At 42.8% G+C, this 23,350-nt stretch overlaps 2 protein-coding genes across 2 annotated transcripts in view; one reads left to right on the top strand and one right to left on the bottom strand.

Moving 5' to 3' along the window:
• LOC116940488 (uncharacterized) overlaps positions 1-5,788 on the top strand; it is a 35,255-nt gene extending 29,467 nt beyond the window's left edge. The window contains exons 12-15 of the mRNA XM_032950380.2: positions 1,850-2,010; positions 3,304-3,410; positions 3,694-3,814; positions 5,208-5,788. Of these exons, the coding sequence (XP_032806271.2) occupies positions 1,850-2,010; positions 3,304-3,410; positions 3,694-3,814; positions 5,208-5,273 (455 nt within the window). The 3' untranslated portion in view covers positions 5,274-5,788. The remainder of the gene's footprint in view (positions 1-1,849; positions 2,011-3,303; positions 3,411-3,693; positions 3,815-5,207) is intronic.
• Positions 5,789-8,379: 2,591 nt separating this feature from the next.
• LOC116940489 (uncharacterized) lies at positions 8,380-22,915 on the bottom strand. The gene is made up of 2 exons (XM_032950385.2): positions 21,034-22,915; positions 8,380-14,798 (listed from the first exon to the last, which is right to left on the bottom strand). The coding sequence occupies exons 1-2, from the start codon at positions 22,839-22,841 to the stop codon at positions 12,905-12,907; spliced, it is 3,702 nt and encodes a 1,233-aa protein (XP_032806276.2). The 5' UTR covers positions 22,842-22,915; the 3' UTR covers positions 8,380-12,904.
• Positions 22,916-23,350: the final 435 nt, after the last annotated feature.

Below are 23,350 nucleotides of genomic sequence, written 5' to 3'. Positions count from 1 at the left end.
ATGCATAATTATTTGCAGTCACATTGCAGTTAAATTTGGATGGGAAACTGTTCTGGAAATATATAGATTTAATTCAGCTTTAGTTATTTTCATAATAGCAGTGTGGTTAACGTTTACAAATGAAATGGTTGGATTATTGTTACACAATCAATAGATTTCCAAACTCCATTCCCTTTGAAAAGCCCGATTCCAGTTTTACATTGCAACCAGTAGTCTATTCATATGTAAATTATGCTTCTATTTGAAGAGAAACCTGCAACACAGATACATTAATATAACCGTTGAGTGGTTTAGAACATAGGCTGCATACAGTATTTTCAAAGCATGGTGTTAAGCACCAGCTGAAAGGACCCAAAACACTGAGTGGCCAGGATCAAACAACACTTGAAGCTGTAATGGATAAGAGAATCATCTATAGAATGTGAACACAAGATTGTTAGAGCATTCGAAGCCATGTATGGCGTTTTACTTATCTGCACCTGCATGCCCAAAAATACATATTATAATTGACTGGTTGGGAAACGTAACACAAACTTCGTGATATATTTAAATACACCAATAATCTATTGCATGTCATTACCTTCCTACGATAAAACACAATTTTCGGGAGCCCCGTCAGCACCCCTTGAACTGTGACAAGTGTTGCCAAGATGTAATTACTATTAAAGGGGTAGTGATGGCCCATCGGTAAGCACACTGTGCATAGCTGCAGGTGAGGCCCATAATGTGCTGAGACTCTCTTCCCCCCAGGAAGTAATTGGCATGCATCTTGTGATTTGAGAAGTCTATGTGTGTGTAAAACCTCATTGTCTTAACTAATTACAGTGGGGCTGTGTTAATGACATTCTAAAGTGCTAGTGCAGCATGTATTGAGAAGCAGAAAAGACAATACAATTTTTTTTAAGGCCTATAGAGATGCTACGAGTGCAGGGCAGAAGGGAGTAGACACGGAGGATGAAATTAAAGGTGGTGTAATTATATCTGAGGATAGTGGATGTGACCGAGCATCGGCACAGAATAGCAGCATTTGTCTAAAAATATATAATCAGAAGACCCAACATGAATTTCACTTTTGTAGCTCTATTCTCAAGAAGCTTCCAGCACAAAGCAAAACGTGAAACAAAATGCCAAAGAAACTGACAATACATCAGAGCTATACAACACAACCACGGAAACCTACGTAGTGGCAACACAACCTGTGGCTTAACTAGTGCAGCTTCTCTCCGCCTGATGACGACCGCTTGTGTTGCGATCGAAACGTCGTGAATTTTTGTTTTTTATTAAAAAAAATTCTAGTTAAATTTTTTATCTACGTGATTTCACCGAAAGAACCAAAGAATAGTGCATTAGCTATTATGGGCTTGTTCCTGTCAGTAATGTCTTTCTTATTCTGCTCTTGCCATCATTGCTGTCATAAAACAGTTTGGGCCCTATGTGTTATTGTGTCTAACGTGGTGCTGACGACTAAGGCTGCTTTTGGCACCGTAACTTTAAGTAAAGTTCATGGCTGAGGTGTGGAAAAAATAACACTTCATCGAAATGTAATAGTTTAGGCAAGGCGGTGCTCCGCCTTAAAATTGTCTTGAATTTTATTATCAATAAATATGTTACAAAACCATTTACATAACCATTTTTTTATATAAAACATAATGTCAGGTGGCAAATTTGAGGAATTTTGTCCATTTGTTTGCATTCTTGAAACAAAACAAAGGAAAGGTGCCTCATCTAATGCACTCCCACAGCAATTTCCAAGATTTCAGACTTGCAATGAGCAAAGTCTGTGACCCGCGTGGCCTCGCTACCAAGTCGTAAGCCTTAACGATGGCCACGTGTGTGGCCTCTTTTGCAGATGACGAGCAGCGGGGCAAGGCGGCGTTTGAGCGCACTGTGCAGCAGCTGACGAGCGAGAAGGATCAGGCACTCGCGGACCTGAACTCGGTGGAGAAGTCTCTCTCGGAGCTCTTTAAGCGCTACGAGAAGATGAAGAAGGTCATGGAAGGCTTCAAGCAGGTCAGAATTGTCCCCCTCCCCACCCCGCTCGCAAATAGGTCAGCGGCCAATTTGCTATACGGCCTCTCACAGGTACAATTTTGCTCCAGCAATTTGAACGTGTCACGTTTAAATTTAGCTTTTCTCAATGCCTTTATTCTGTACAATTTTTATTGCAATGTCATGTTTAATTGCAGATAGTGGTCTGTTGCAAACTTAATTCAGATAATGCACACAATTAGTTGTTCTTGTGTTTGTAGATTTAAGATAATTTTTTGATTATTTTTGCTTCCATTTTCCAGCCTGAATTGGTTATTCCAGATTATGGTTTGGGAAGATGTTTCCTGAATTAATTGTTTTTGGTTGCAAATTACAGTTTTCATTGTCTATATTATCACTATAATTTCAATATTTGTGGGAAGGGAAAAAAAAACAACCAGTGGCATTGACTGCAAATCCATTGAAAGGTGAAGGGGGAAGTTGGTTCAATGCTCAATTAGCCAGCAACTACGACTACTTCTACCGATTCACATGACTGACATAGAGCAACCATTAGATCAGTGTTTCTTAACATTTATTATAGCCTTACACAACTTCGGTTCTCAATCGTTAAAAATCTATAATGTTAATACTTAGGTTTGATGAAACAAAGTAGTTGTACTTACGTGCCCGTGCTTAATTCGTGTTTTGATTATTTACCTTCTAAACAAAAATCTGGCCATGTCTCGCACTCCCAGAAATGTGCATCTCGCACCCCCAGGGGGTGCGTGCACCCCCGGTTAAGAACCACTGAATTAGATGGTCAATTTGAGGTATGTAACTGCTGAATTGCATCATCCTGAGTGTTTTGTAGTTTTGATGTGCCTCCTACCAACTTGTGTTCAGGGCAGTGCATTGTTATATGTTCCATTGCCTGGTCTGGGAGACCACATTCGCAGGCTGTTTGCAGCAACTAAACTTCCAACAACTCGTCAGTAGGTCCGCCAATTTCCTACAGATCACACTCGCATACTCGGATTTCAATTATTCAGTACAGTGCTCAATTAAATATTCAGCAACAACGATTGCCTGTCAAGGGCACTTGGTGCATGTGACCTGGGGATTGCATTGTTTTACCAGAGCCTAATTATATTGTCATGTCTTCTTGTTGTCTGCGTGGTTGACCTATTTAAAATACCACTCAGGTTCTCCTTTAAATTGTTATGTTCACCACTTTGAAGTGTTGTCAATTGAGACAGTCTCCCTCTCCACCATTCCAACCCTGCTCCGAGTCTCCCTTCACATTCTGCCCACACTCTCTCCCTCCATGTTTAGAATGAGGAAGTGCTGAAAAAGTATGCTCACGACGCCCAGATCCGTCTCAAGAAGGAGGAGCAAAAGTACCAGGCGCTCAAGGCCCATGCCGAGGAGAAGATCAACAAGTACTGCCATGCACAAAGACGCTACAGCAACACGATACCATACCGCATTGCTACCCCTTATTACATAGCCCACACTATGCTATAATGCCCTCGCCACAATAAATCTTTCTACCAGCCACACCGTACTACACTGCTACGCCTTGCCGTGTTTACACAGCGGCACACTCTACTGCATGCAGTGGTCGCTCCTCTCATCCGTGACCCTGCGTCTGTGACTTCCGTTCCCACGGCTATGTCTTTGTTGCGAGGCTTTTTTTAACGGACTGCCCTCATTGCCTTGCAGGGCGAATGAGGATATAGCTCACGTGCGCAACAAGGCGCGTACCGAGTGCCTGGCGTTGGACGCCAGCCTGCGCAAAGAGCAGATGAAGGTGCAGTCCCTAGAGGTCAGCTTGAAGCAAAAGGTAAGTCGTGTGACTTTATTACTACAGTTCTTAGACACAGGTGTTCTATTCCAAATGGGGCTGTAGTTGTTTGCATGCTACTACAGAGGCACATTTGCAAAGCTCTGAGACCATAACACGTAGGTTTTTACAACCAAATATTATGGCTCGCAATAAGATTTTTTTCGTCCAGCCACAATCATCTTAGGCACCTTCCACCACCCAACATAGCCAAACTAATTAAGTTGTGTACGAGTGTTTAATGTGCCAATTATTATTCCTTAAGGTCACCAGTAAGTTTAAGAATGAGTCTCACAACCACATTTAGAACGTTCCCCTCTGAGACCTTGTTAGCCATATGATGTGCCAAATTTTTATATTTTTTGTATCCGTGGGAAAACAAATTTACAGCTAAATCACTTGACATGTGTTTGTCCTGACATCACTAACCTTTTCCATACCCCAATTAAATCTTGAAGAATTTGTGGAAGCTAAAAGATTACATTTCAGAATTAAAGTGTATTTAGCACAGACTCAATTTGAATGTGTTTTTTGTTTTGTAACTTAAGTGATCACTATCGTTTAAGATCTGTGTACAAATCATGTTAATCTTTTAAGTATAATACCTTATATACTTAGTTTTTTCGGTAAAGTCACGTGGAAGGGAAACAATAAAATAATAAAAATATAAAACAATAAAATTATCACGACGTTTCGACTGCAACACAAACAATCATCATCAAGTGTGAAAACCACAGCAATACCGCATTCCATTCTCTTCGTCTCCCCCCTCCTCTTTTCCGAACATAGATGGACTCGTCCATCTGAATAGCTGCCAAATTGCTCTCCGTGGTGCTAACGTTAAAAATAACCGCCACTTTTTTCAAATTTTCTTGCTGTGGTTTTTGCACCTGATGATGATTGCTTGTGTTGCAGTCGAAACGTCGTGAGAATTTTATTGTTTTATATTTTTATTATTTTACTTTACCGAAAGAACCAAGAATATGAATCCCTGCAGTCACGAAAGCTTTAAATTATAATACCTTAGTAAATGGGTAAGAAGTATGGCTAAGACTCATGGTACTTGAAAAAAATCTGCATAGAGTTAGTATCTATTTAAATAAGTCTGTGATTATTTATGCATTTAATGTGTTTAACTGGGTGCGATGTTCATTATATAAATGCATCCCGTAGGTTATAGATTTAAACTATTTGTATACGTGGCATTACGTGCTTGCAATGTGTCCATTGGCACAGTGCACAACCCTTCCAAAAGTGATGTTCCGTCTCAAGAAATTATCCAGGAGAACTATTTGACTACATCAGAGGCTAAGACTATTCTATGATACTAGGTATCTCTTTGCTCATGAGCTTATTCAATTGTAACTCTAAATTGATGCAATTTCTCTTTCAGATTCACGATAAAGAAGAACTGACGAGGATCTGCGATGAGCTTATTTCCAAAATGGGTAAAAGCTGATTGCTCTTCATGAGTTGCAGAGGCAGAAGTTGAGCGGCGTGGACAATGTGGCCACTTTTCCATAAAACATGAAAGAAATTATCACTCAATTGCTGCATGCCGATATTTGAGATCATGCCTTATGCACAAACCTCATGTTCCATATCACCACCACTGATATACCATTAAATGTCGTCACAGCTTAATGAAAAAAATAGCACAATCTCAAATACTTGGCTGCTCTACATCGAGTGTTTCACAAGTGTCGTCCTTTCTGGCCTCGGGTTTGTATAGAGAAATTAAACTGCCTTCTGTGTGCTGGGGGGGGGGGGGGTGAGGTGTTTCTACTGAGACGAAGGAGTGGTGAAGGAACCTGTATCAGGGTTTATTTTAATTTGTTTATTGCATGTGTACGACAGCTGCTTGTGTGCATTGTGAACACAGCCTGATACGCATCTTGCATTTGTTTTGTCATTGTTGCACTTGTGTACTTGTTGAAAAGGTTCTAATAAAGTTTGTCCCACGTAACAACGCAATACAGTACATGTCATGCCTTTATTTCATTATGTGCGTGCTGATTAATGTGATGTTGATACTTCGTTTACTTTGTGTTTGCTTTATGTTTCGAGTCCATCTCTCTCGTGTTCTGTGGATGCCCAGTGAACTTTGTCATGGAAAACACAGCGATGTATACTTGGGCAAGGCCATGTATTGAAGGTGAACGGCGATCAATCAATCATAGATTTGTAATGCCATATTTAGCACACAAAAAAACTTGAAGCACGGATGGTACTGAAAACATTCTAATTTAATCTAACCCGAAGAGAATAAATGTTTTTAGTCCAGTCTTGAAAGTGTCGATTGTCACGGCTGAGTGTACTTCAGTTGGCCTCACTGTTCCAGACCACTGGTGCTACAGATGGAAAAAACTCAGTTTCTGCTGTCCTGACCCAGGTGACAGCAGATTTCGTGTTGGTACATATGGGTGGATGGCATTGCTCAGCTAAGTTGGTCGACAGGGTTGTCGTTGCTTTAAAAGTGAGTAGTGGCCGCCCTGAACTGAAAGCTCGCGCATTTGGCAACCAGTGCAGCTCCGTCGTGAGGTTTCTTGAGCTTATGAGAAGGTGGGACCAGGAAAACGACTGGCGAGGAGAGTTTTGGAGATGCTGGAAGACGTTTGCCAAGGGGCCATCCTTTGCTCCGTACAGCAGTTTCAGTAGAAGAGGCTTTTGTGGCCACTCGTCTACATGACAAATTTCAAAGATGGACGAGAGGTAGCCCAGGTTGGAGTGCTGAGGGACGGCTGAACTTGATCATAAAAAAATCCATCCAACGTGGCCTAAAGAAACCAATGTCCTTAATTGGTGCATGGTTCAGAATGTGTTCACCCGCGAGAAATGCAAGAAACATGAGGGGAAGAGATGCACGTATAACAAGTCCCGTGTGGCAGCCCATTTGCGTGGAACCTGTACCCACTTATGCCTCGCTTTTCTTGGCCGCGATCTTCATCGAGCGCATGGGGTAGGGGTGTGGCTATTAAGTGAGATGTATTTTTTGGCAGTGACGCTTGCGTTAGTCTTCACTTCTCCTCCGTGGACTCTCTCGCCGCCTCGGCATCACCGAGATCGCCCGAGGCCACGCCGCCACGTGGCTGGTTGTGGGTGGGGGTTTACAAGCAGCCGGTGGGAAACCGACCCGGCCTGAAACGACAAAACTCCCTATATTGATAACTAAAACATCCCGCTTCACATTAACATCGACTAAACTCTCAAGTCGATTCTAAAGCACGGCTAAAATTGGCTACTTTTTATGGCGGAGAGAGAATGTTTAACACTTTTTTAAACATTCACTTCGAGTTTGAAATTAGTTTAAACTTTTTTTGTGTCCAGTATAGTTTTTTTGTTGAATCGCGTAAATATAGATGTCGTTAAACCCGCCACCACCCGACACAGCCAATTAGGTTTTTTTGTACTGGGGGCGCCATTCAGTTGCCAAGCAGTAGCACGTTTCGCTGCTTGTTCGCAGAGGTGCACGGTTATTACAATTGTTATTAGAATCATGTCGTGAGGAAAGGAAATTGTTCACCGTCAGCAGTGACCATCCTATATCAGATAAGATTAGAGATGGGATCATAGAATTAAGTTTGAAATCACTTCTTTATCCACAGTAGAGGTATATATTTTAGATGCCCTGCAAAGTGTTCTTGACGTGCCAATCCAATGAATTAAAAAAGTGTTTTTTTCTAATTTCTTATGCCTCAATTATAGAAAATGGCTATTATTCCCCACAAACTTTGCTTTTGACCAGGACTAAATGGGAAGGAATGACACAAATGCACGCGTTTTCTCATTAAAAATAGGTACATTTCAAAATATCACTGTCCTGGTCACAAAAGCAACGTTTGTGGGGAATAGCCATTTTATATACTTTTGAGGCATAAGCAATTAGGAAATAACACTTACTACCCAGTAACATTTTTGTTAGTGTTATTCCTGGGGTGGATTATTAACTTTGATTTTGTGTCCTGGTCACAAAAGCAAGGTTTGTGGGGAATAAGCCATTTTTATGTCCTTTTGAGGCATAAGCAATCAGAAAATAACACTACCCAGGAACAAAAAATGTTTTTTGTTAGTGTAATCTCAATAACCAAATTTGAAAAACCAAACGTAATATGGTTTCCTGACAGTGGAGATACTGATTTAATCACAAGTGGCTGCCCAGATACTAACCCGTGATTCTCAGCAATGCCTGCTCAATTTTCTGTGAAGCCAGCCCATCCTGAGTATTGATAATTATTCGCGGTCTGTAGCCAGTTCCATACTATTCCTACTCTCCCCCCCCCCCCCCCAGTTCACAACTATTACATTGCAAAGTATGGGGAAACTTTAACTGATGTTTTATGCAATAGATTACTGGCCTCAAATACCGAATTACAGTACATTTTTATTTGAATAGGCTCATCTTTTAAAAATAAATCAACATGACTGAAATACGGATACCTTTTTGAAACAATTTTCAGCCATAAATTAGCTTACCAAGTATCGAAAAAGAATACACGAACTCTTCTCAGACTTCAGGCAAGTGTAATTATCGAAGTACAGTAGTCAGCTGACTGCATACACCAGTAAATTGTCGTAGTAATCTTTATTGGGAGCAATCGGGAATGAATTCTAGGAGTTAAATAAAGACAGACACAATTCCAAAAAATGGTAGCCCTTGTGGTTTTTGTTATGAAACGAGAAACGGAAAAAGTAAAGCTTCACGATAGGCATGTTAAGTCGACAAGATAATACCGTACATCAGACTTTTAATTTTCGTTTAAATGCCATTGTGTATGCCATGCTGATGCACGTTTCAGTGTATGACCGGGTTCTCTCGTTCAAACAACGGTGCCAACATAAAATAGCATCAACACCTCGACTTCTACACATATGCATCGGGCTAGCAACAATTAAGACAACTCAATCAATTATTGCCCTGCCCTAATACTATCAACTGCGAGTTAAATATACTTTCTCTACGGCAACGGTGGTCAATACGCGAACTTTTGCGGATCTCAGGACAAATAAGAACACTAACATAAGCAACAAACGTGTTTGTCACTAAACTAATAAAAAAAGGTTTTACCCTTTCTGGCATACATACGTGTGTAAAATTGTTTAAACATCAAATAGACACCTAAGTCTGCAGTCACCGCATATACTTGTGGTAAAAATGGAAACAAATATACTTTGATAATGAATATATTAATTACCGAATTGGCCTACACCAGAGAGAGAGCCTCCTAACATTGCTTTGTTCTCGCCAGTGCTCGGCCAAAGGCCACGAAAAGGCGAACAGTATCCGGATAATGCAAACGCCAATTGCCTTAATAGCTCGGGATTAGCAGTTATATCTATAGGACCCTATTTATTACTCAATATTTTGATACTGGCAAAAGGGGTACCATAGATATTATTCTGCTACGGTCAATAGCAAAATAAAACACCCCTGAATAAAACTTGATCCATTAAAAAAAGTACTATCAAATAGATGTTTTTGGGTATTTGTATATCACAGGGTGAAATCTGGATGATGGTTGGTCGTAGCTCTGGTGGATCGCAGAATCCGTTGAGATTCACCAAAACGGATCACAGCACTTGGTGTACTGGCCACCACTACTCGATATAGCAACTAAACCTAGGTAAAAGCAACGCATTAAACATGCCAAATGTCCTGCTTTTGTTGACATGTAACTACGGTTTTTGAGATACAGTATACAATAATTTGAATTAACATTTAAAAACCATTTGCCTACAACATGAATGCACCCAGTAACATCCAAAGTTAATCAGGGTCGAGCTCACCAGCTATTTGAAAGGCAGGAAAGGTACATTCATGTTTCTAGCTTAAAAATAAATGTAACCACGTTAGAGATTTTTTTTTGTTTTAACGTGCATTGCAGCGCTATTTTACTCCCACAACGAATTCAACATTCATATAAATATTTAAAATAAACCCACCGCATACAAGGTGTCCATAAAGATATCACCCAACAACCTATATATAGAGTACTGCAGACCTTGAGAAATTGTTGACGTCTGATAACCGCCTGGCTGCCTTTCACGGTGGTTCCTCATCAACTGTGAGATGTAATTTCCATGAACGCGATATATATAATTATACATTATCATTGTTAACAAAAAATATATTTAGACATGATTGAATTGCATTCTCGAAATGTTGGCAACGTTGCTTATGTCTGTGACGAAACGTGTGTAAAATGAGGTAAGCTTCTAAAATACAATTGATTGCTGGGCAGAAAATATAATTGGATTTTATGACCGACTGACAGTGATTTAACCTGTACATAACCCCAAAAGTGAGAAGTTCAAGTCATTAAAAAAAACTAATTTAGAGTCAACATGGGGAAATGTAATGGCAAAAAAGAGGGGATGAATTACCCAATCTTCCTTCAAGGGGGCAGCAGGGTGACGTGTTTCTCAATGTAAGATTGGGTCTTAACAATCAGTTCACATTACGCTTGGGTGATGAAGCACGCACAGTAGTAGGAAGGAAAAATATTCCAACGTGGGCCGATAGCATTTTGTGGGTATATTGTCAAGCAAGGGCTGAACAAGGCCAAGTCAGACATAAGGGCACCTCACCGGTATTAAACTCACATTTAAAGCTTGCAAGTCAGTAAATACAAATTGTATGTACGGTGGTATAAGAAAGGAATACGTATATATTTGATCCTTTTCAAGAGCCCGGAGGCAGGCCACCAATGAGGGTCCACGTGTGGTGGACGAGACTTATCAGGCTGAGCCTAAGCGGGTCCAATATATTGAGTCCAGGTTTGAAAAGAGCGTGCAAGTTGACACTGTGTAGAGAAAAGGATGGGGGGGGGACGACAAGGGCTAGGCACTCGTGTGAAGCGAAGTCTCATCTCGGATGAGCTGTCAGTCTCTGTTAAATGTGTAACTGCGTAAAAGTTATGAGGTGGTGGTGCGGCATGGGGGGGGGTGACCCCTGCCAAGACAAAATAAAAATATACTCTCTGACTGCGCGGAAAGAAACAGTCCAGATTGTGGAATTGGGAGAAACAGTCTGTATAACGAAAGGAGAAACACTCCTTGTGTAATGTAAGGGAAAATCGCTCTCCTCGTGTGCTGCTGTTATTTAAAGCGTACTCTATGAATGTGCTATTGTTAGGGGAAAAAATATATACCCTTTGTGACACTGGAAAAAAAAATCCGCACACGGTACTCTGTGTATACGGGTAATGAGCGGCAAGCTAACCAGCAGAAAGCAAACCCTTCCGATTTGAGCAAACCATGTTCTTTGTATTGGATATCTTCTTATAAAAATGTTAAGCATTCGGTCACCTATTTGAAAGTTGTTTTTTTTTACTATTGTTGCTTTCAAGTGTTATGTTATTTTGTTCCATTTGGGTTCCTGGATTTTGCTTGGGCGACTTAAATGTTAGAATCTTAAAACCTGCAGTGTACGCGAGGGGTTGCTCTCGAGCAGTGATTTTCAACCTGTTTTGGCCACTACTCTGCTGAATTTAGTTTCACCCGATAACCCCCTTGCCTGACCCAATAAGGTTCTGAGAAATAAGTGTACAATGAACATCGATATTTTAACCAATTGTCCATTTTGTGAAGTATCCTAATTGGCGAGTAGATGCTAGCGGAATAAAAACAATTCCACGGACGCCCCGTACGCGAGTGACATGATCTGTTCGCACTCGCCAACGACTCTTGGAAACCCCACATTGCGTACGATCGACGAGCTTTAGAAAGAGATCTTTGATGTCGTTCTCGGTTACCGCGAGGATTTAAATGTTATCGTAGTTATTTTAGATTGGCAGATTCATACGTGATTATTCACCGATGACTCTCGCGATATAATTTCACACATTTATAAATCACCTAACACGTACCGCCCCCCCCCCCACCGCTAGGGGGCTCCGCGTACCCCCCAGTTGAGAACCGCTGCTTCTAGACTCACCCAGTTGCTCATCAACCAACCACTTTTAACATTTTAAGTCCGGTTGTGACACCGTGCTTACGTTCTGCCGCCGAATGGTAATTGTTTAATAATGTACATAACAATACTTTTATGGACATCCCGCACACATGCTTAACAAAACACTTCAATTGGTAGCCTATTTTTTTTTACCACGCTTTAACATACAGGGCCCATTAGGCATTTTTAAAGTTTCTTCAATTATACAAATCGCAGAGCACAGACAGCAATGTGATGCAGTTGTTAGCAAGTGAGCTGCTGATGTAATGCATTTTAATTGCTTAACAATATCAACTGCTTTTTAGCAATGACAGGTGTCATTCAGACAAAACATGTATTCTGTGAAAATGTTAATGTTGAATGTCCCCCTGTGTACAAGCGGTTCAAGTCTGCTGGCCTCATGAACAGAGGAGAAATTTTGTATTAAAGAACAGACCTCACATGTTTCTGTAAACTGGACATTGTTTGTAACCAAGGAAGGCTTAATGTTATCATTCAAGTTTATAATCCAAAATATATAAAACACTATCTTAAGCTGGCATATTTAATAACACACTCTACTTTTTCATTGTGTTTTTTGTACTTTAAATAAAATACTTTATTCAAAATATGTTTTATCTATTAGGAACGTAGCGCCTGTTATAAAAAAACAACCTATTGTTTAACTACAGTGATGAGAAACTTGTTATTCTAAGAATAGCCTGACAGTACAAGCAGTGAACATTTTACATGTTCAAAATCACTTGAACTTGCCATTTCAGCACGATCACATGTAACTTTAAAAAAAAATTCACAAACAAAAAAGAAGGTAACATGTGGGAGGATCTTCAAGAGCGTATTGCGTAAAACTATAAATCACACGAAACATTAACCTTGCGCCGGACTATCTGATTACAATCAAGACCTACGATCCTTTCCAAATCAAATAAATACTTTAAAAAAACCACAACAAATGCCAAATACTACAAATATTGAAATTCACACGTTTTCCTTTCATTAACTACGAATCACTCCCGTTGGGTTTTTGTTGTTGTTAAATAATACCGGTGGCTGACGAAAGGTTGTCAGAGGAGGACAGAGGCAGCGGTGGAGGAAATAAAGGGATTCACGGTCGATTTTTTCCCCTCCCCGCGACGTCGCTACTCGGACACGTCTGTGCCGAGCACCTCCTCCGGCCCGTCCGCCGTCGCCGACGAGTGCGAGAGATCGAGCTCCCCCAGCGGGTGGTTCTCGTCCACCATGTGCTGCCACGCGCCCTCCGACAGGTAGCACCGCGAGTTCAGGCACACCCTGCGCCGGTGGGCCATCAGATTGTTCCTGTTGAGGAACTTCTTGCCGCAGATGTCGCACGTGAAGAGGCACACGCCGATGTGGATGAGCGTGTGCTTGATGACGTTGCTCAGGTAGTTGCACTTGCGGCCGCACACCCTGCACTCGCGCTTCTCGCTGTCCACGTGGCACTTGGCGTGCTTGCGAACGGCGAGGAACTTCCTGGGCAGGGAGACGCCACACACCTGGCAGAACACCCTTTCCGGCGGCCCGCCGTCGAGCCCCTCCGACTCGTCCATCTGGAAGTCGTCCAGGTGGTCCTTGGGCTCGCCCTTGCCGCAGTCCCTCACGTGCAGCGAGAGGCTGTCCTTGGAAAGGAAAACCTCGCCGCAGCCCTCGCAGGGCGAGGCGGTGATGCCCGTGTGCAGGAGCACGTGCTCCACGGCCTCGCCAAACGAGCCGAAGGCGACGCCACACACCTTGCACTCCATGGTCGCCAGGTCGAGGTGCACGGCCGCGTGATCCTTCAGCCCCATCTCCTGAACGAATTCACCGCACACCTGGCACAATACAAACGAGTCGGCGGCACCCACGGGCAACCGCGGCGCAAAGTCGTTCATGTGCAGCTGGTTACGCAGCTTGCCGTCGGCAGCCACCATCGGATAACTCTGCATGGCGTGGATTACCTCCATGTGCCTGCTGCCATCTATGCCAAGCATGGCCGAGTTGGGGTCTCTGTGTTTTACATCGGAGGATTGGACCATCTCATTTTCGTTGTCGTTTGCTTTCAGTCCAACGTGACTCAAGCACGATTCCTTGCGCGAAGGCAATATGAACGCCTCTTCGTCCAAAGGCTCCATCTTAACTTCGCAAATGCCAACGGTAGTATAATTTAAATCTCCTCTCCTTTGAGCAGAGTCGTGTTTATCTGGCGGTGCCTCTGCGACAGCTCGCTCTCCTGCACGGCGTGACATGCTCTCCACATTGGAGATGCAAAATTCTTGCTCTGAATTTTTTCCAGCCTTCACACTTTTTTGCGGTTTGTTGCCATTGCAGGGTTGGCTGTGGACACTGTCAGAGCTCCTGGCATCATTACTTTGACGACTCTTCTCTCCCTTATTTTTGGTGACGCAGTTTTCAGCTTTGTGCTTAGCGTTCGTTTTACCTCCACCGTCAACGTCGTTATGAATTTCAGCAGAAATTGCCCCTCCGTCTTCAACGCACCCATCGGCCGAGGGCGACATCTGCGCGCCCGCGTCGCTGAGAGATTGCGAGATCTCCGACTCGCTGTCTGAACACTCCTCGAGGTACTCCAAGGGCACGGTGCGCTGGCAGATCTCCTCCAGGCAGTCAAGTCCGAGGTCCTTGGCTGCTTTGTACAAGTCGCGAATCTCCACCTTGTCGGCTTTGATGTGCCCCTTGTAGACGAACTCCAGAATCTGGTGGAAGAGCTTTATGGTCAGGAAGTCGATGACGAAGGGCCCCATGGAGCTGCAGGGCACGTCGAGGAAGAGGCTCCGGAAGTACCTGCAGGTGCTGCTCAGCACGGCCTTGTGGGCCAGGTAGCGCCGGCTCTGCACTTCCACAACGACGTCGCAGAAGGAGCCCTTCTCGCGCAGCTCGCACAGCTCCCGCAGGAGGTCCGGCAGGTGGTTGTCGTTCACCAAGCTGAGCTCCTCTCCTACCGGATCGTCGGCCATGTTCGTCGCCCCCCGCAGCGGCCTCAATGCGGCCGTGGAGGAGGAGCAGCAAAACGGCGTCCCTCTGAAAGAGAGATGGACCCCCCCGGTGAGTAAAATTGCAAGTCACGCGCGACAGGATCCGTATGCGGCGACGTGTACTTATTAATGCGACTCAAACAACGAAGAATTTGACGTATAATTACTTGTGTGAAATAACTGTATGTGGATCCATAGCTATTATCGATTTACATTAATAATTTGTAGACAGAGTGCAAAATTAACTATTCATCTCCAAATAGGTACGAAGTAAGCCAGGAAGAGAAAAGGATAACCTGGTACCAAAACATGCATGCTACAGCTTTAAGTACTCTCTGAGAATTATACTCTTTGGTTCTTTTGGTAAAGTCACGTAGGTAGAAATAAAATAAAATAAATCACCTACGTGACTTTACCGAAAGAACCAAAGAGTATGGATTCCTGCAGTCACGAAAGCTTCAAATCTCTGAGAATTGTTTTAGATTTGGAAATTTCAACATTCTCTGCATGGTCATTCCAAATGTTCCTAATGCTTTGTTTAGCCCACTGCAGCTCTGTAAATTTTAGATGCCATAAATTTTACTTTAATGTAGCTAACTGGTAAGGTATTTTGGTTTAATTGGAAGTGGCGTATAGATAAAGTAAATTATTAACAAAAACGCAATTCACTTGCGGACATTTCATTTTAGATAATGACACAGGCATCAGCACGATGCAATGTGGATAGTCATTCACCACTCAAGATGTTGTTATTGTTAAAATGCCTGGCGATGTCAGCGTGCATTATGTTTGGATACACACTAAATGCGGGGATATATACCACAGTATTGAGACAAACGACAATTTAAATTAATGGCACAATGCAGGGATGACAAACACGGACTGAGAGGCAGTCCACATGTAATAATTAAGGTACACCGCTATGCTTTGATATACATGTAAAGATGTGGAAATATGTACAATACGTTAATGAAATACAAGGACACTCACTAATCGCATCGAGTTTTTTGATAATTCAGGCTTTAGCTTATAAAGTTACTCTCTGGAATTGCTCATAATTTAACGGTTTCAAATTAATGTTCATATTGTTATTCTAACATATACCTTGAAAAAATAAAAGTCTATTTTTAGACTTCAATGCAGTTTATCTGGTTGGCTTCAAATGGTATAGACTGGTCAATCATACACCAAATATCTTTGAATAGTACACACAGTATACCATCTAAATTCCTCTTCATGCCAGTTTAGAGATTAAGATATTAAATTGTCTTGCATAAATGAAGGTAGAGCTTTGGAGGTCACGTTGGTATCGACAGTCCATGTATCTGTCCAAGTGTAAACAATTCACTATCTCAATTCCTGGGCTAAAGGTCCCTCGGGGAAAAAAATTAACCATTAACCAACTAGAGTTTAAATTATAGAACACTTAGGAAATTTCAAATAGAAGCGTTTCATGTTGAAAATCCCATTTTTCCACGTTTTATTTATCACAGTTTAATCGTAGTGTTCTACCAGCAGCTTAGTGTAGCAAAATAATGATTCTACATTTACCCAGGGTTGTACAGAACAATTGCTGTTATTGAGCGGCTTCCGCCAAGTGTTTGTCAGTTGCATAGTAATTTATAAATCTATATCCGTGGCTTCCATGACGACAAAGCTTTCAGAACCACATTGCTGCTGCATATTTCAAACACCATGAAGTTTTTTGGTGAATTACATGCTGGTATTTTTTTGCTCCCAAAAATCTGTTCGCATAAAACTAGTTTTCTTAATGCCATAAAAAATGCAAACGCCCAATTCGAAAGGACTATTGTGGTCAGTAAAATATATTAGTTGAACGCACTAAAAATCAGGGGCACGCGTCCTCAAAAATCCGTGGCAAATATAGAATTTTATATGAAATTGTACGCGACATATAAACCCAGACATTAGCACAGTAACTATACCGTACATCAACTCTGCTAGCACAACACAATATCTGTTACTAAACATATAAAACTACAGTTCAGCAGCTACAAGAGAACAGACATTGACACTAGTGTGGATTAAAAGATGCTTGCTATGCAGCCTCGAAAAGTATGATTTATTAATCAACAGCCACTCATGCACGCAAAAGGGTCTCCATTTCACCCCTTATACCAGCGTTCTTCACTCATTTTCACAGGGAGACCCACTTTGGTCTGATAAGACATCATCAGTGTGCGAGGGCCTCCACACGCCAGCGGCCCGGCAGGCCTTGCAATGAGGAACACTGCTTTAGACTCAGAACATGTATATACAGTGTACATGTACGCACCTTCCTGCCAAATCTACCACTGGATGAAGAGGCCTCCCCACGGTGAGGGACCACTCATTACTGTTTATTATCATAGTTACCCCCACCTCCTCGTGTTGGCAAGAAGTGGGGAATTCCACTTGGGCATGCTTGACGTAGTGCAGCCGAGGCCACACGCCTCTCCATTTCACTCAAACGTCTCCATCAACAACAACAAAAAACAACCTCAACTCCGAACCAACATCAGCCATACATCTCACTTTACTCTCCTCCCCATCTCCAGTGCCTATACTCATACATTCTCGTCTCTCCTGTCTGATAAGTACTGTGCAGTTGATGAACGTGATACAAATGCCACCTTAATAATTTGAAGTCTTTGTTGTTGTCCATTCTCTGCTAGATGAATACATACCCACACCGACAGTGTCAATTATGGGGGTCGCTTAACCATACTTCACTACGCTGGTCAAAGCGGTTGGTGAAAGGAGGTGGGTCATGGAGCGGTTGGATGTCAGTCATCACTGATGTTAGCCATGGCTGAGTATTTGAACTCCTGTTGCCGAGTTCATAGGGCAGCCACCACTCACCGACACCAATAGGAGCATTGCGTTGAATACTCTGGGATCCAAACCCTTTGATACCCGATTGCACAACATTGCATAAGCTTACCTTGATAACTGGACAATACCATGTATGGGGCCATACCTGTCAGTAATATTAACGAGTGACGAGTCATCAGAATGTGCCTGATCTCATCACATCTCAGAAGCTAAGCAGAATTTAGTCTGGACAGTGCTTGCTGAGATGGGCTACCAGAATGCACAAACAGGTTGCCATGGGATTGCGGGCCAACGTAGTGGGCAGACTCCGGTACCTAAACTTCCCGCCTTCACCATCCCGTACCAACCCGCGTACCACCCATCTCAAAACAACGATCTGCAAAGGTGTGGGGAGGATCTCATCGAGCAGTGGATTAACAAAAGGGCTCTTCGTGTACACAACGAGCAACATCTGTGAGGTGTCAACAATGCTGGTGCAGCTGTGATGATGTTGTACCAACATCATTTTGTTATCTGCACACCGCCCCCCCCCGCCTCATCATCTCATCACTCCGCTGATTTTTTCCATATTTTACAATCTGTCTTCCTGTCATCTCCATCCGTGTCTCTCGAGCCTCTCAACCTCCTCTGAGCGTGGTCTCTGTTGCCCCCTGCTAGAAGTGGCATCTCGGGAGACACGAGAACAAAAAACACAAAATATGCAAACAGCACGGTGGAACCACACAGACATGGCGCTCCAGTATTGTGATTGTCCCCAACAATGAACACACGGCAGTGACCCAGTGAAGAGAGCGCTTATAAGGAGGCAATGTTGCTGCTCGTGCTATAATGCCAGTCAGTGGTTTCACAAATCGGTGGTTTAAGAAAGGCACTGCAAATGTACGAAACAAAGTATTCGGTGATGATGATGCTGCTGCTGCTGCTGCTGCGATGGCAGTGGTGCAAAAGCACGACTAACAAAAGAACTCAACTTTCGTCAACAACACTTGCCTGGTTTTAATGTGCTATGAAGAAGGGCCATTACTCGAAACGTCGACCACTGTACGATTCTCATTTTAATAGCAAAGTGTTATTGCCAAATGTGTTGAGTTTTTTTTGTAAATATATTACGACCAATGTGTATTCGAGTTGACGGCTAAAACATATAATGTACCGAAGGCCTAGTTAAATTTGATAAGAGTTGTTGTTTTGAAATAAGCTTGGCGAGAAGTAGCGTGTTTGGTAAAGTGTTTACTGCAATGCCAAACAAAAACTGGTGGTTAAATATTGTGCATAATAATAAAGTGAGACTCTGTGTGTATTGCAAGGTTAATAGAGTGCACCGTGCCGTTCAATGCAGGTTGCATTAAGACGCTAAGTACAATCCTAATCCTCGGAGTAAGTACTGTAGTGTGTCAATACTGTAGTAGTTAAGACGATAGTTACACGACGTAGTAAAAGGTGTGCAAGGAAAGGCGTGCTGGTTAAAGATTCTATCGAAGCTCGTGGTTTTGAGTGAATAAAGGCAGAAGCTATGTCAGCAGTGATTCAGTCTTACAGAAGCGATTCAGTGTAACGTGGTTGGGTTAAGGTTATGAGTTTTAACTGCAGCGCTAGAGGGTAAATACAGGCAAGGGTTACTTAAGGGTGAAGGTATAATAAAGGTTTAGTGGTGGCCCTAGTAAAAAGTTCAGCCAAGGTTTAACAGGGATACATGTTCATGGGTTGGACGTTTAAAGAGCAGAAAGGTTTAGAAATGGCAATACGTAGAGGTTAAATTGAGGTACTTGTTAGATATTAAGGTGACATTGAGGTTTAATAGGGGTGATGAATAGAGGTGAAACATGAACGTTCGATAATAACACAAGTCGTGGGTTAAACAAAGGTGCATTAGTCACATTCGGTGGAGGTGACAGGAAGGTTTGCTGGTGATACGAGTTAGGGGGTTTAGTCGTTGCACTTAGTGGAGGTAAAAAATGTTTATCGGTGCCACTAATAAATGGTGAAGTCGTATCACAGAGGTAAAATAAGGAGATAGTAGTGACACTGATAAATGGTGAAGTCGTATCACAAGTTAGAGGTAAAATAAAGGGATAGTAGTGACACTGATAAATGGTAAAGTCGTATCACAAGTTAGAGGTAAAATAAAGGGATAGTAGTGCCACTAATAAATGGTGAAGTCGTATCACAAGTTAGAGGTAAAATGAAGGGTTACTAGTGACACTGATAAATGGTTAAGTCGTATCACAAGTTAGAGGTAAAATAAAGGGTTAGTAGTGACACTAATAAATGGTAAAGTCGTATCACAAGTTAGAGGTAAAATAAAGGGATAGTAGTGACACTGATAAATGGTTAAGTCGTATCACAAGTTAGAGGTAAAATAAAGGGATAGTAGTGACACTGATACATGGCTAAGTCGTATCACAAGTTAGAGGTAAAATAAAGGGATAGTAGTGACACTAATAAATGGTGAAGTCGTATCACAAGTTAGAGGTAAAATAAAGGGATAGTAGTGACACTAATAAATGGTGAAGTCGTATCACAAGTTAGAGGTAAAATGAAGGGTTAGTAGTGACACTGATAAATGGTAAAGTCGTATCACAAGTTAGAGGTAAAATAAAGGGTTAGTAGTGACACTAATAAATGGTTAAGTCGTATTACAAGTTAGAGGTAAAATAAAGGGTTAGTAGTGACAATGATAAATGGTTAAGTCGTATCACAAGTTAGAGGTAAAATAAAGGGATAGTAGTGACACTGATAAATGGTTAAGTGGTATCACAAGTTAGAGGTAAAATAAAGGGTTAATAGTGACACTAATAAATGGTTTAGTCGTATCACAAGTTAGAGGTAAAACAAAGGGTTAGTAGTGACACTAATAAATGGTAAAGTCGTATTACAAGTTAGAGGTAAAATAAAGGGTTAGTAGTGACAATGATAAATGGTTAAGTCGTATCACAAGTTAGAGGTAAAATAAAGGGTTAGTAGTGACAATGATAAATGGTGAAGTCGTATCACAAGTTAGAGGTAAAATAAGGGGATAGTAGTACCACTAATAAATGTTTAATAGTGCCAGTAGAGGAAGGCTAAGGGTTTGCGCGTAACACGAGTTGAGGGTTGAGTAGTGGCACTGGGTGGATGTCAATGATGATGCTGATGATGATACGTTGAGGGTCGACTCGTGGCGCCAGTCGCCACTCGACTGCGACTCGTGTCGCTAGTCGAGTGCGACTCGTGTTGCCAGTCGACTGAAATTCGTGTGGCCAGTCGACTCGTGTGGCCAGTCGACTCGTGTCGCTAGTCGCTAGTCGCCAGTCGATTCGTGTCGCCAGTCACTAGTCGACTGCGACTCGTGTTGCCAGTCGACTCGTGTTGCCAGTCGACTCGTGTTGCTAGTCGCCAGTCGGCTCGTGTCGCCAGTCGCTAGTCGCCAGTCGACACGAGTCGCTGGGTGTCGGTGAGTAACTCACGGGGGGCGTCGCGCTGGCCGAGTCCCCGCACGCTGGGACGAGTCGATGAGAACCTCTGAGCTCCAGAGACGGGGGGGGGGGACGAGGTGAGGAGGAGGTGGAGGAGGTGGATGAGAGGAGGAGGAGGGTGAGAGGAGAGGAGGGTGAGAGGAGGAGGGTGACAGGAGGAGGAGGAGGGTGAGAGGAGGAGGAGGGTGAGAAGAGGAGGAGGGTGAGAAGAGGAGGAGGGTGAGAAGAGGAGGAGGGTGAGAAGAGGAGGAGGGTGAGAGGAGGAGGGTGAGAGGAGGAGGAGGGTGAGTGGGTTGACAGTGACGAGGAGAACGAGAGGAGGAGGAGAAGTCCGTAGCGGGACCCGGACAAAGCGCCGCGCGGCATGCCGGGAGCGCGCTCCTTAGGTTTCTAGTGGGGGGCGTGACCAGCAACAACATCGACAACAGCGACACCACCATCATCAACATCATCATCACCAACATCACCATCATCACCAACATCACCATCAACATCATCACCATCAACATCATCACCAACATCAACATCACCGCCAACATCAACATCACTACCATCATCAACATCATCACCATCATCAACATCATCGCCAACATCACCATCAACATCACTACCATCATCAACATCATCACCATCATCACCATCAACATCATCACCAACATCAACATCACCACCAACATCACCACCAACATCACCATCAACATCACTACCATCATCAACATCATCACCAATATCACCACCAACATCAACATCACCACCAACATCAACATCATCAACATCATCACCATCAACATCATCACCAACATCAACATCACCACCAACATCACCATCAACATCATCAACATCACCACCAACATCACCATCAACATCATCAACATCACCATCAACATCACCACCACCATCAACATCATCACCAACATCACCACCACCATCAACATCACCACCAACATCAACATCACCACCACCATCAACATCATCACCATCATCAACATCATCACCAACATCAACATCACCACCAACATCACCATCAACATCACCACCACCATCAACATCATCAACATCAACATCACCACCACCATCAACATCATCACCAACATCACCACCACCATCAACATCACCACCAACAACATCACCACCATCATCAACATCACCATCATCACCATCATCAACATCACCACCAATATCAACATCACCACCAACATCACCACCATCATCAATATCACCACCAACATCAACATCACAACCAACACCACCATCATCAACATCACCATCAACATCACCACCAACGTTAACATCACCACCAACATCACCATCAACATCACCACCAACATCACCATCAACATCACCACCATCAACATCACCATCATCAACATCACCACCACCATCAACATCATCACCAACATCACCATCAACATCACCACCATCAACATCATCAACATCAACATCACCACCACCATCAACATCATCACCAACATCACCACCACCATCAACATCACCACCAACAACATCACCACCAACATCACCACCATCATCAACATCACCATCATCACCATCATCAACATCACCACCAACATCAACATCACCACCAACATCACCACCATCATCAACATCACCACCATCAACATCACCACCAACATCACCACCAACATCACCACCAACGTTAACATCACCACCAACATCAACATCACAACCAACACCACCATCATCAACATCAACATCACCACCAACGTTAACATCACCACCAACATCAACATCACCACCAACATCACCACCATCATCAACATCACCACCATCATCAACATCAACAACCAACATCACCACCATCATCAACATCACCACCAACATTAACATCACCACCAACATCACCACCACCTATTCATATTCTTAGTTTTTTCGGTAAAGTCACGTTGAAGAGAAACAACAAAATAACTGCAGTCACGAAAGCTTTAAATCAAAAATCACCACCACCATCAACATCACCACCAACATCACCATCATCAACAACCAACATCATCAACATCACCATCATCAACATCACCTTCATCACCACCATCAACATCACCACTAACATCACCTTCATCACCACCATCAACATCACCACCACCAACATCACTATCACCACCATCAACATCATCACCACCATCATCACCTTTATCACCACCATCATCACGATCATCAATAACAGCACCAGTATCAACATCATCACCACCAGCAACATCATCACCACCACCAAAACCAGCACCACCATCAACATCATCACCACCATTAACATCATAACCAACATCACCACCATCAACATCATCACTATCAC

This window comes from Petromyzon marinus, chromosome 9, assembly GCF_048934315.1.
Source record: "Petromyzon marinus isolate PM22_M1 ecotype Great Lakes invasive population chromosome 9, UKy_Petmar_22M1.pri1.0, whole genome shotgun sequence".
NCBI lineage: Eukaryota > Metazoa > Chordata > Hyperoartia > Petromyzontiformes > Petromyzontidae > Petromyzon > Petromyzon marinus.
This window is presented reverse-complemented; position numbering and strand designations above follow the sequence as displayed.